We start from the raw sequence: 14767 nt of genomic DNA, 5'->3' as shown, positions 1-14767 counted from the left end.
AAGAAAACTTAAAAAAACACACACCTAAGATTTACTGTTTTAGCCTTTTTTTTTTTTTTTTTTGAGGTACGCGGGCATCTCACTGCCGTGGCCTCTCCCGTTGCGGAGCACAGGCTCCGGATACGCAGGCTGAGCGGCCATGGCTCATGGGCCCAGCCGCTCCGCGGCATGTGGGATATTCCCAGACCGGGGCACGAACCCTCGTCCCCTGCACCGGCAGGCGGACTCTCAACCACTGCGCCACCAGGGAAGCCCTATTCTTAATTTTTTGAGGCACCTCTATACTGTTTTCCATAGCAACTGCATCATTTTACAATTCCACCTGCAATTTCTTCACATCCTCGCCAATGTTTGTTATTTTTTTAATAGTGTATGAGGTTTTGATTTGCATTTTCCTGATGATTAGTGATGTTCAGTGTCTTTTCCATACACTTTCTGGCCATGTGCGCATCTTCTTCTCTGGAGAAGTGCGTATTCAAGTCCTTTGCCCATTTTTTAATTGGGTTAATTGTTGTTGCTGAGTAGTTGTAGGAGTCCTTTATATATTCTATATATTAACTCCTTATCAGATACGGTTTGCAAATATTTTCTTGTTTTATAGGCTGCCTTCTCAGTTTGTTGACTGTTTTCTTTGCTGCATAGAAGTTTTTAAATCTGATGTAGTCACATTTATCTATTTTTGCTTTTGTTGCCTGTGCTTTTGGTGTCATAGCCAAGAAATCATTGCCAAATCCAGTGTCATGAAGCTTTCACCTTATGTTTTCTTCTGGGAGTTTTATAGTTTCTGGTCTTAAAATTAGGTCTTTAGTCCATTGTGAGTTAATTTTTATATATAGTATGAAGGGTTCAATATCATTCTTTTGCATGTGAATATCCAGATTTCCTAACATCATTTGTTGAAGAGAGACTGTCCTTTACCCATTGTGTGGCTTTGAATCTCTTGTCAAAAAGATCCAGAGTTATGAGAGTTTAGTTCTGAGCTCTCCATTCTGTTCCTTTGGTCTCTATGTCTGTCTTTATGCCAGTACCACACTGTTTTAATACTGTAGCTTTAATATCTTTTGATATAGGAACTGTGAGGCTTCCAGCTTTGTTTTTCATTCTTGATTGTTTTGACTTTCTGATTCTGTATAAATTTTAGGATTTTTTTTTTCTATTTCTGCAGTAAATGCCGTTGAGATTTTAGTAGGGATTACATTGGATCTGTAGATGACTTTGGCTGGTATGGACATTTTAACAGCATTAAAGATAGGATTATATCTTAAAAATTATATGGAAGAGCTGGTTGTCTATGAAGGCTATTTTTTTTTTTTTTTTTTTTTTTTTTTTGCGGTATGCGGGCCTCTCACTGTTGTGGCCTCTCCCGTTGCAGAGCACAGGCTCTGGACGCACAGGCTCAGCGGCCATGGTTCATGGGCCCAGCTGCTCTGCGGCATGTGGGATCTTCCCGGACTGGGGCACGAACCCGTGTCCCCTGTGCATCAGCAGGCGGACTCTCAACCACTGTGCCACCAGGGAAGCCCATATGAAGGCTGTTTTTATAGCAACAAAATTATGCCATTGTCTTATTGACGAATAGTTATTTTACCCTCTCTCTAAGAGGAGGAGTGGGGAGAGGAAGGAGGAGAGAGGGTTGCATAGTTCCAGCCCAAGCAAAAGGTTTCACCTTATTAATATACAAGCTAAAAATAAGGGCCAAGGTACTTAGTATCTCTCTGATTCATACCTTCTTGGAAATTATCTCGGGCATCAAAGGACGCTCCTACCAATCTGAACTTCTGTGGTTGCACTGAAATTCAGAATAAGTATTAATAGTGAGTATTTTACACTGAGCTCTGGCAGTTTAGCCTATGATTAATTCTTTTTTTTTTTTTTAGCCTATGATTAATTCTTGTTCATGGCTTTTAAAATGTAGAACAGGCCAATAAAAATTGCCTGTTTTGATGGTAAAGCTAGTTCCTGCTGTCATCATTTTTAATTTATGAGTTATTTTTCTGTTGGTTCAGTTTGTTTTAAAGCAAGCAGTATCTTGTTTCATGGATATAATTTCTTCTTTGTAAGGGTATTAATTATAGTCTTTTGACCTTTTCTTCTGTTCATTTTCTCTAGTCCTTCAAGCTGTGTTCTTCTGCTTGTTTGGTCTAGTTCTTTCACATTAGAGGCTGGTGACCTTGGGGTGTCCATTCATATTTAAGGGTGAAGCATGTAATTCTGTGTCACTGTGGGTAGGCCTTTTCTGTTGGGCTTCACTGTGGGATGATGTTGTAGAAGGTTCTTTGAAATGTTAGTATCCATAGGTCTTTTCTCTAGGGCTATTTAGTTTTTTCCAAAAATAACCCACAGTCTGCTGCTTAGAGTGTTACATGTCTTCCTGCTTTCTGTTTAATCACTATCTTTTCATGCAGTAGCGCTGCTCTCCACTGTGCTTGATGCCTAGTTTGGAGTCTCTTGTTTAATTTTGGTATTGAAAAACCATGTGTAGGGCGAACCATCAGGGGAGGAATCTTGGCTGCTGGCCTTGTTTGGACTTTCAACGATCCCCCTAGGCTCCATCCCTACCTTCTTGGTACCTGATACCTGCAGTTGTGGAACTTTTGTTTTCTCCTGGTTGGTACCTTTTCTGGAGGCATCTGCTCTTCTGGCTTCTGATCACTGCTGATTCCTCCCATCTGCTTTCCGTGTCTCACAAATTTATTGGTATCTCTCATCTGCTTTTACGTCTCTCCAATTTCCTTTAGTCTGTGGGTTTTACTATTTTTTGTGTGTGGGGGTACTATTTAAAAAATATTTTTGTTTACATTGTAGTGTTTTTCCAGAGGGAGCAGAAATAGATACTTATGTTTATTCTGCCGTATTTAATCTAGATGTCTTCTTCCTCTAATACACCGGAACTTCATGATGCATCTCAAGTACCACACTTTTCATGAAAACTTCTCCCCGTAACTCTGGATGCCGTTGATGTTTCCTGGTCCTTACCACAAAACAAACAAAACCGTTGTTTTCAGTTCTTTGCCATATATTTGTTTCTGTGGCCATGCAACTAAATTAATACTTTTTCTGTTACTTTATCTTGTCTTTATTTTGTTTTTAAAAGTTTAAATCACTTAAAGCTTTAAAAAGAACTGATTTTCATTCCCATTTGGTTCAGCTTACTTGTTTTATCTATTAGATACCTGTTGTGTGCAAAGCCTTAGATTGGTTGTAACAGGAATATCTAAAGTTCTGCCTCTCAGAGGCACTGGTCTTGTGGAAGCAGCAAGAGAAACTCACCCACCCACGAGCCATGACAGTGGAGAACGGCGTGTGGTGGGGAAGAGGGGTGGGGAAGCCTCGTGTGTAGTCGTGGGGAACACTCTGTAGGTGGGAAAGCTCCGAGCTCTGTTCAGGCAACAGTAAGTTTTGTTGTTGTTGTTGTTTTATTGGAGTATAATTGCTTTACAATGGTGTGTTAGTTTCTGCTGTACAGTGAAGTGAATCAGCTGTATGTATACATACAGCCCCTCCCTCTTGGACCTCCCTCCCACCCATCTAGGTCGTCACAGAGCAGGTTCCCACCAGCTATGTGTTTTACACATGGTTTTATTTCATGAAATTTGGAGTTTCTGTAAAAGAATAATAAATCCACCTGGTAAACAATTTTATTTATTTTATTTTTGGCATAGCTGGGCAGGTCTGTCTTGATAGAGAAGAGTGCCTGGCATATAATATACACTTAATAAGTGTTTGTTGATGTAATGGATGGAAAAGCACTGTGGGAACACATGCTTGAAATATTCTGTTTTCTTGTACTTAAAAAAAAATAAACATGTGTTTTGTTTTGTTTTTTTTTCCCAAATTAAGATTTTCCTTGCTGCTGCTTAACTTGGAGGAGTACTACTTTGAACAGCATACAGCTAGTCATATTCAGCACAAGGGCAGTCAGAATGAAAGGTAAGGAAGATTTTCGGATCTCTGAAAAGGCCTGGTTAGAACTCAGCAGCGGTGAGCTACTCTGCATGCGACTCTCCACTAAAAGGGACGAGGGCTCTTTGGAGAAGTGTCTCAGTCAGGGGAGGAAATGTGGGAGGTGAGCCTGGACCATCTTGTCAGACTGGCAAGGAAGGAAGGTATCAAAAATGACTGCATGTGAATTAAAAGGGCACAAGGCCACCCTGAAGAGCTGGGCAAAATATGGGACAGATTGAACACCAGAAAAGAATAATGGGGGCAGTGGATCGAAGTGTATCCGAAGGGCTCAAATCCATGAGTTCATAGTGACGCATATGTAATAGAGATATATTATTTCATGTGTGTGTGTATATATATATGTGTATCAGTTATCTTCGAAGGATACTAGGACACCACCTCATTTTTCTAAAACTTGATAAACGTAAAGAATCAAGCATTTTTCCTGCTTTCCTTGTACAAATTGTACTTTAGGGTAACCAAATCACAGATCATTAAAGCTGCTCTTTGTTGAATTCTAGATAATAAACACAGAGGGAATGTTAAAAATTTCAACCCCTAGTGAATAATGGATCTATATCAGGAGTCGACAAACTATGGTCACATCTGGCCTGCTACTTGTTTTTGTAAATAAAGTTTTATTGGAACACCCACTTGTTTACATATTGTGTGTGGTTGCTTTCCTGCAACACGGAAGTAGAACTGAATAGTGACAGAGACCAAATGGCCTGCAAAGTCGAAAATATTTACTATCTGGCTCTTTATAGAAGAAGTTTGCCAACCTCTGATATAGACAGAATCTTCAATGGCTGCTAAACCAGCAGATGAAAAGCCGCTGAGAAATTTTTTAATGCACGTATCAAGATAGGCATTACCTGAACCCACTGCGGCCTCCTGATATGAGGGAAGTACATGTGCACTGCCTCTGACAAACCCTTACCAGAAAATCAAACCTGCACTGGTCAAGTCTTTTAATCTTACCAATTATATAAAGGAAATGGGATAGAGGAAAACCACAGAGATGCGTTTAGCAGAGTTTGTAATGCGGGAAAATGAAAGTTGCCTTAGATTAAGAGATACTGAGAGACATGTCAACTAAATGTAATATGGACTTTGTGTTCCAATTTGAACAAACCAACTATAAGAACACACTTATGAAATAGAAAAATTTGAATCCTGGCTGTATCCTTGATGATATTAAGGAATTATTAATTTTTTTAGGTACAACAATGATAGGTCATTTATTGAAAGAGTTTATCTTCAGAGATTCATGTTAAAGTATATATAAATGAAGTATAGGATGTCTGGGAATTTATCTAAAATCCAGCAGGGTTCTGAGGTGTTGTACACAAAACAAGAATGACTGCATGTTAACAACTGCAGAAACTAGGTGATTGATACTTGGGAATTTTCTATTCTATTTGTATTTGTTTAGCAATTGCCATAAAAGTACTTTTCTTAAGTTATTATTAGGTAATTTAGGGTGTTAGGAAAGTAAATGCAGATAACAGCATGGAAAGAAATGATATAAAATAAAAATTTAAAAGAGCTTTTGAGGAGGAAGAATTGCAGGCTAAATCATGACCTTCAACATGACCAGCCTTCTTGTGCACTGGGTACATATTATCTACGTACACAGAGGTAGGCCTTTCTCAGACTGTGATGGGACTTTATCCTGTGGGTTAGAACGCCATTGGTGTATTTGTAAGCCAGGAAGGATGTGAGGTTTCTTTGATAGAAGAAGAACTGACTCAGCCGGGGGTGGGGTGGGAGGTGGGGTGGTGGTGGTGGGGTGGGTACAGAAGCAGGAAGAGCAGGTCGGTCTTTCTAGAGTATAAGTAACATAATTGCTTCAGTTAAGAGGCCCTGGAACGGCCAGAGTAAGAAGCGTTCACTAGGACACTGAGGAATGACTGGAGAAAAAGTCCAGATGTCATACAAGTGATTTTAAAAAACGTAAGATCCTTAGAGCTTCACTTGTAGATAAAATGTACTCTTGGAAACTAATCTTAAGGTGATTTTTTTTATAAGATGATGTTCCAGCATTTCTTAACCTGTGTTTTGATTATATAATAAGTTATTGCCTTGGTTTGATCGATTGATAAAAGTCATCTAGTCAATAAAAGATAATCAAGTGTATAGATTTTTATTGGCTTCAGGCAAGTGAGGCATATGGGCCTCTAACATGCTCAGGCAGGCTTTTCCCCAAAACTCATTGGAGCCTTATAAATGTCCCAAGAAAGGAGAATGGTGAAGCTGATAACTGATTTATTTGATATTATAGTAGTAGGCAGATAGTCTTTAAAATTGCTTATTATCATAGAACCAGTTTTTCCTGGAATTCCTTTGTACCCCAGAATCACCGGTAAAAGCGTTCTGTGTTCTAAATTCAAACTCTTGTTAGTTTTGCATGATTATAAATAAGAAAACAAAAAATCCCCTACCTAATCAACGTTAGATACTTAGTATTGCTTTCTGAATAGTTCTTTAAGATATAGGAAATTAAAAGTCAAAAGAATTTACCACAGACAGGATGGATCCGCGTTTCTTAAGGATCAGAAAACTGTTTCCCTTTCACAGTAGTTGTGAGGACCAGATGAAGTAATGCGAATAAAATACGTGCGACACTGCTCAACCAGTGAGGCCGTATTATAACACATGCAGATTCTTTAACCTCTAGGGAGGGGGAGATGAGGAAAATATTTTTGCTGTATTTTCCAGCCTTTCATACCCTTCTCTCTGTTGATCTTTTATTAGTTGATACTTTAGTCATCTACATTCTAGTTAAAATGTATTATGATTCTTTTGTGACTTTTGTTACATTCATTAATAATAACCTTTTGTACTTTCATCTCTAGGAAAATCAGAGGCTCCTTAAAAATATGTTCAAAATCAGTTATTTTTGAACCAGATGCAATATCCCAGCCCATCATTAAGGTAAATGCATTTTAAATGTGAACAGAAACGGTCCTATTTTTTTGTATATATTTTACCTTGGCTTATTTTTTATGGTATTTCTCTCTCAATTTTATCCAGATTCCTTTGAGAGATTGTATAAAAATAGGAAAACATGGAGAAAATGGAGCCAATAGACACTTTGCAAAGTACGTCATTGTCACAACTGTGTAGTTTTACTTCTACCAAAAGATTACATATATTTAATAACTTTTATCTGCATTTTAGGGCGGTATCCGGGGGGATCTCACTCATTTTCAGTCAGGTAAGAAGCACCTAGTAAACATTTTTTTCTGACCTGAACGAACATTTAAATGAATAAATACATACATATGTGTGTGTGTGTGTATATACATACATATATATACACATTTTTTTAAGCACAATGAAACTATTTGTAGAAATCTCAAATGAAGGCCACAGGGAATGATGTTTAAATTCTTTTAAAGTTAGTCATTGAGAACTATATGTCTTAGAAGCAGTGATCCCTGATGCGTTCCTTAATGTTCATGAAGCGTGTGGTGCCTGCAGGCTGTGTGGGTCCGTCCTGAGGAGTCCTGACAGTGTGTGAGGGTGGAGATAAAGGACTGCAGTTGGAAGGTGGGAGGCCAGCGCCCCCCGCTTCAGTGAGCTCAGATGGACTCATGGTGACAACCGAGGCCATGGCTCAAGATGCGTAGCCTTGTCTAATTATAGTATAATGTTTGGGGTCATGACCTTTTCTTCATTTCACATTTACTCAATATAGATTTTTGCATCCAGTACTGTGTGAACACTGGCAGCACGGAGATAAATCACACGTTTTTCCTCCTGTCATACACAACTGACCCTTGAACAAAGCGGGAGTTGGGGGCACTGACCCCCGCGCCCACACACACAAACAGGTGAAAATTTATGTATAACTTTTGACTCCCCCAGACTTACTACGAATAGCCTACTGTTGCCTTACTGATGACATAGACAGTTGACAACACGTTTTGTATGTTATATATATTATATACTGTATTCTTACAATAAGTTAGAGAAAAGAAAATGTTATTAAGAAAATCATAAGGAAGAGAAAATGCATTTGCAGTATGTACTGTACTTATCCATACTGTAAGTTTGTGTCATCTGTTTATAAGATGAATCATGTCTGTCAGTACCTACATCAGTATTGTCTTAATGTGATACAAAACACTGTAGATGTTAGATGTGTTACTAACATTAGACATCAAAAATGAAAAGATAATGTGAAAAAGAAACGTGTTATTCACAAGTGTGATTCATGCACTGATCATGAAGAAGCAGCAGGATGATTGCTTGATCGTAGCCTGTGTCATCAATACGATTGCTTCCCAGTAGCCCAGCCTGTACACTGTTGAGTGAATCGTTCTAAAAGTGTTATGGCACACAGTGTTGTATCAGATTCATAATTCAGTATGGGAAACGTGGTTACATTTTATTTTTCAAACAATTTTTTTTAATTTATTTATTTATTTTTGGCTGTGTTGGGTCTTCATTGCGGCAAGCGGGGGCTGCTCTTCCGTTGCGGTGCGCGGGCTTCTCATTGTGGCTTCTCTTGTTGCGGAGCACGGGCTCTAGGCACGCGGGCTTCAGTAGTTGTGACGTGCGGGTTTCAGTAGTTGTGGCTTGCAGGCTCTAGAGCGCAGGCTCAGTAGCTGTGGTGCATGGGCTTAGTTGCTCCGCGGCATGTGGGATCTTCCCAGACCAGGGCTCGAAGCTGTGTCCCCTGCATTGGCAGGCGGATTCTTAACCACTGCACCACCAGGGAAGCCCCAAACATGATTACATTTTTTTTTTAAACCCGGGATGATAGAGAAAGACATCTGAACAGTAATGTAATTCTTTGAAAGCAAAGTTATGAAACCAGAAAACTAACACATGATTAATTTTATATTAAAATCACTCCCCTTATGCCTATGCAAGGGTAGGCTGTCCACTTCAGTACAAGTCTCGCACACGATGTTCTACACTATGAATACTTAGGTGGTGATGACAGTGATGAACACAGAAATGTATCATACACTTCCTCCACATGGTTATTAGATGTTCACATGAAGACAAACACAACAGGTGAATTTATTAACTGCATGGTAGGATGATTGTTTACTAGTCATTAGGTGGAAGTGGAGCGTCACAGAGGTCTTCATTCCTGTTGTCTGTCTTCACGCTGAGCAGGAGGGTGTGGGTTGGTCTTGCTGTCGCAGGTGGCAGAGATGGAGGGGGGATGGAGGGCAGGAGAGGCAGACACACTCAGTTTGACTTTACGGAAATACATCATGATCTCTGGCTGACTGTTCTGCTTTTTTATTTCTCTCAAAGTGTTGCTATACGGTACCAATCCTTCTTCCACCGTTTGCTTTAGTTTCAGTGCCTGTGTCCTAGAAGGGTCCATGTCATAAAAAGTCAAAAAGCAGTCTCAGAAATCAGAGCCTGCTGCTAGGTGGTCTCATGTCAGTTTGTTTCCTGGCACTGCTTCTTCTACATCTACTTCCTCATCATCTGGCTCTGGTTTGGAAGCTCTCATCTCCATCCAGTTTGTTTCCTGGCACTGCTTCTTCTACATCTACTTCCTCATCATCTGGCTCTGGTTTGGAAGCTCTCATCTCCATCTGGTTGTCTTCTGTTAATTCCTCGGGTGTGGTGTCCATTAGTTCTTGAATTTCTCCAAGATCCATATCTTGAGACATTTCAACCCCCTACCTTTTTTTGCCATATCCAAAATCTGATTCATGATTTCCTTGATAGGCTCTGTTGTAAATCCTGTAAAGTCATGCACAGCATCTGGACACAGTTTTCTCCAGCAGGAATGTATTGTTTTGGGCTTGATGGCTTTTTCTATAACAACCGTGGCATCTTCAATGGTGTAATCCTTCCAGATCTCATGATGTTCTCTTCCACGGTGTTGACGGTTCTTTGCACAGAGTACCATATGTAATAAGCCTTAAAGGTTCTTATGACCCCTGATCTAGAGGCTGAATTAGAGATGCTGGGTTTGGGGGCAAGTAGACCACTTGGACACCTTTGGTGTTGAACTCATGGGGTTCTAGGTGGCCAGGGGTATTGTCCAATTAAAAGAACATTAAAGGGCAATCCTGTACTGGCAGAATACTTCCTGACTTCAGGGACAAAGCATCGATGGAACTAATCCAGAAAAAGGGTTCTTGTTGTCCAGACCTTCTTGTTGTCCAACCAAAAGACTGGCAGCTGGGGTTTCCTCTTCCCTTCAAGGCTGGGGGTCAGCAGCTTTATAGATCAGGGCAGTCCTGGTCAGCGACCCCATTGCATTTGCACAAAACAGCAGAGTTAGCCTATCCCTTCCTGCCTTAAATCCTGGTCCTCGTGTCTCTTCCTTATTAATGAATGTCTTTTGTAGATTTTTTTTTTTTCCTCTCAGAAGAGGGCACTTTCATCTGCATTCACACCTGATCAGGCAGATATCCTTTCTCCTCAGTGATTTTCTTAATGGTGTCTGGGAGCTGGTCTGCTGCCTCCTGGTTGGCAGAAGCTGCTTCTCCTGTTATCTTGACATTTTCAAAGCGAAATCTCTTTCCAAAATTATCAAACCGTCCTTTGCTGACATTAAATTTTCCAGCTTTAGATTCTTCACCTTCCTTTTGCTTTAAGTTGTCATATGATGACTTCATATTTAGTCATCACGCAGCAACCCTGCACGCACATAAAAGCTGCATTTTCAGTACGTGATAAAAAGGTAGTTGACAAAAAGTGCCAGGCTCTCCCGCCTGCTGGGTAGCTGCCTGATGGCTTCATGAATTTCCTTTTCCTTTTTACAATGGTGTATACATTGGATTCATTTATCTTGAAATGGTGGCAACCGCAGCTGCTGACTTCACCTCAATCAATGGTACACATATCAAGTAATTCAGCTTTTTCTCGTCATGTCATGACTTTACTTCTCGGGAGCACTGCCAGCATCACTAGTGGCACTTTGTGTGGGTCCCATGGTGTTATTCCAGGTTTGCGATCTTATACTAAACACGATGAAAAATGCACGAGAACCAGGAGGGGTCACTTTTTACCGCGATGCCCGATTCACTGCTGCTTATGCGGAGGTGAATAGCGTCCCGCGGGCTTCGGAGGTTCCTCTCAGCACTCGACCTCAGCGCAGTATCCCAGGAGGTGGCTGTGAAGTTATGACCGTGATACAGTGTGAACCACGGTGAACGTATGCAGCTGTGATTTCATGCTGCATCTTTATAGTTATTTACATTTCTCTCAACTAAGATTGGTGCCATCCATGTACGGTCTGTTAGCGTGTGCATACGTTTTGATAAGTTTTAACTTTTTATAATAGATTTGTGTCTGTTTTATGGCTGTAAATGATATGATAGACTAGTATCTACATATATTTTATGCACTCATGACATAACAATTTCTTAATTTCCTGATATTTCTAGGCTACACAGTTCATCTTCTTTCAGATTGTCCCAAATCTCCACATACTTTTCCAGTATATTTACTGACAACAATCCACGTGTAAGTGGACCCATGCAGTTCCACCCCATGTTGTTCAAGGGTTAGCTGTACTTAATTCATCTGTAGATCTTTAAAAAATTATAGATGAGAGAGGAGTTGAGCTCATACCACTGCCTTTTTGCTGTGACTCTCACCTTCTTCACCTCGAAAATGAAAGGGTGGAGGAGGTCAGCATTGGCTCCACTCTCTGCGGATCTCCAGCTTCTTGACGTGCTCAAGTGCTGTGATCGAGCAAGCATGGGAAAAGCTGTGGGAAACACAGAGGCAGAGATTTCTTTACGCTAGGACTGGACGCGAAGCGTTGAGATTCTCAAGGGCCAGCCTCCGGTGGTTTTTGGATCACTTAGCCCTCTTGTTCATGGCTCTTTTTAATGCATATTGAAAATTATTTTATGAAGCCTGGGAGATATCAGATTAGGTGATTTTCTAAGTCTGCCTTCCATGATTCTAATAATTTTAGGGAAGAAAACATTTCAGGGGCTATCTTTGACTTCATGTTGTTTTGACTGGCAGATATGAAAGCAGTTATGGCCATCTATTTGGGGAAGGAACACCACTATTGATGATTCCGGTCCACACCTGTGTTCTCATTATTTCTAGAGTATCATTCTACACTGTCGCTTTATTCTAGAAAGTCCTTATCTTGAAAGGAGTAGGTACTTTTTCATTTGAAAGTATGGTTTCCATTATAAAAATATACATTTTAGTATAATTTTAATAAACTTAAGAATAAAGCCCCCAAATCCTTTCACCTCCTTTCAATAGTTTGTATAAGAGGTCTCATATCAAATAAACTCAAAATCAGCTTTACATCAAGGCGTGACTAGATATAAGCTACTCTTTCAAGTATTAAGCTTCCTGGGTTAAGCACACAACCAAATAAACACAACTTTTGTGTTTTTGATTACTTACCAGGTCACAGTGTTTCAGAAATATGTTATGGTTCTTTAGGCTTTTAGAGTTTTGCTTCCAAATATTCTTTTGCTGATAGAATAAAGGGGAATGAGTGCGTGTCTGTCTGTCTGTCTGTCTAGAGAAGAGAGTTTTCTTTATGTTGATGAATGGATTTCATACCACAGTGACTTTGTTTTACTCATTTCTTAGAAAATCAGCCTTAGATTAGCTTCCTTCACTTGTCTGGTTACTGGGTACAAGTGATGACATTCATAAGACATCTTAGACATTGTATTTATCCAGCAGTGGTTGCTACCTTGTTGCCTTGATGAATCTCTTTTTAATTTAATGTTTGTTATTTTAACATCAGAACTTTAAAGCCATACTAATATTAATGCAAGTGCTTTTGGAAACATTATGTAACGATTTAAATTTGATTCATAACATCCTAATTAACAGTAACTCATTACTGTGATAATGTTTAATATTTTACAAGTTTTGATTTGTCTTTCTCAGGTATATTTCATTAAAGAACACAACATTGTTGCACCATATAAAATAGAAAGGGTAAGTAAAGCTTTTCATTTATCCCCAGCAATTTACATAGTGATTTTGAGCAATAAGATTCTGTGTCTCTGTTAACTTCTTTAACGCAATATAATGGGTATTTAAAAGCTTGTTCCCTAGCAGTTATAAAAAAAATTACCCAAGGGAATGACAGACTTTAGTCCAAGAGATTTCAATTAACTTTTTAACTTCAAAATAGGTGTGTCTATTAGGGGAAAAAAAAGCTTAAGTTATTAGGTTAAAAGTTGAAATCAGAATATGCATCATTTAAAAGATTATTTACTGGATATCAATGAGAACTTCTTTTAAATGTTTGAGAAATACTTACAGGCTATAAAAATACCCTTATTTAAGAGCTCAGTAATAATTTATAAATGCTGATTGGGTAGAAGCTCTGAGGGGCCGTGAACACAAGACTTGTAACTAGACGCTACATCCAACCGTTCTGTGCTTTAATTAATGCTTTATGCTGCAGCTTAGTATGCAGTAAAGGGATAACTCCTAGCAGAAGAGTTTTTACGAGACCTAGAGATGGGACTAGTGCTCCTATAAACGACACCTCTGAATTAGGAAAAGCCACCCTCTCTGAGCAGACGTCCTACAGGCTGGATGGCAGTTCCGGTCACAGGCCAGCCTGCGGGTTCTCAGTAGCAGCTTGGAGGGGACGTGCCAGCCACGTGCAGCCCCCTCTGAGTTTTATGTACAAGAAACGTCTGCATGCACCAGTCACTCAGAAACGGTGAATACTGAGATCTCGTCACTCACAGGTGGTGCTACTGGCACTTTGGGAAGGACGGTTCTTCACTGTGAGGGGCTGTCCCTTACGTTACAGGCTGTTCCCACGCACGGAGTGCCCCCTCTGCACTGTCCCCCTTTGTCCTGTGGCACCACACATTGACAAGTGCCCCGCAGGGGTGGTGGAATGCCCCCCTGCCCCCCAAGCTGAGAACCGCTGCCTGCTGTACTCTTCTGGCAAAGGCTCTCCTGTCACCCACTTGAAGTGCAAAGCTGCTGAAAAGTTCCATAGAAGGAAATGAGTAAGGTTTTCTGAAGCAAAGAAAAGCTCTTGTGAATTAGGACATCAAAGGATTCTCAGGTTTAAAGGGGCGGGGTTGTGACTTGGACCATGATCATGAGACTTGATCTCTCCCCTTATGGAGAGACTGACTCAGTTCCCTTTGTGAGAAATCCAGAAACCAGTGAAGAGTGCCCTGCGCCCCAGGTGAGCATGAAATGAGCCACACTGAGGCTGTGGGAACATTGTAGCATCCTTTCACCGTAGCCCCTCCCCTGGCACTGTGCCACGTGCTGGGAGGGAACTCCCAGCTCCCATCTTCTCCCTGCGGAGGGAGAGACAAGATGGGACCGTAGGTCCAATGTTCTGGCTTTTGGGGGCAGCTGCCTGAGGGACTGGCTTCTGTCTCACCTGTCCTGGACCTCTGACAGGACCCATAATGCTCTAGATGCCTGGGGACCCCTGAAAACAGGAAAGAGCTGGGCATTGTGCAGCCGCTCCAGGGGACCCTGCGCCAGAGACACGGGCAGATACAGCCCAGCAGACTCACCCTCGGGAAAGAGAAGAGTGCAGCTTGTGACACATAAAATTACCCGTCACAACACTTGCACACCCAGCCTCAGAGCACCTGAGTGTATGAAGCCAGCACTGACAGGACTGAAAGGAGAGACTGACAGGAGCACAGGACCGAGGAGACTCCATCCGAGCCCCGCCTTCAACAGTGGGTAGATCAGACAGAGGGTCACTCAGGAGACGGAGGACTCGACCAGCACTCCAGCCGGATGGGCCTCACAGACGCATACAGAGCATCCTGCCCCGCAGTAGCAGGGGACACACTCTTCTCACGTGCACACGGGACGTTCTCCAGGACAGGTCACATGTCGGGTCACA

The 14767-nt window shown here is 41.0% G+C and overlaps 1 protein-coding gene across 9 annotated transcripts in view; it reads left to right on the top strand.

The window, feature by feature from the left end:
• Window positions 1-14767, top strand: part of NSMAF (neutral sphingomyelinase activation associated factor) — a gene marked incomplete at both ends in the record, with an annotated part of 60561 nt that overhangs the window by 12198 nt on the left and 33596 nt on the right. For 8 of the 9 annotated variants that reach the window (XM_079722629.1, XM_079722624.1, XM_079722628.1 and 5 more), the window contains 5 exons: window positions 3841-3930; window positions 6804-6882; window positions 6982-7049; window positions 7129-7165; window positions 12811-12861. In XM_079722629.1, the coding sequence (XP_079578755.1) occupies window positions 3841-3930; window positions 6804-6882; window positions 6982-7049; window positions 7129-7165; window positions 12811-12861 (325 nt within the window). The remainder of the gene's footprint in view (window positions 1-3840; window positions 3931-6803; window positions 6883-6981; window positions 7050-7128; window positions 7166-12810; window positions 12862-14767) is intronic. The other variant, XM_079722630.1, reaches the window with a different exon arrangement.

Source organism: Hyperoodon ampullatus, assembly GCF_949752795.1.
Source record: "Hyperoodon ampullatus genome assembly, chromosome: 17".
NCBI lineage: Eukaryota > Metazoa > Chordata > Mammalia > Artiodactyla > Ziphiidae > Hyperoodon > Hyperoodon ampullatus.
This window is presented reverse-complemented; position numbering and strand designations above follow the sequence as displayed.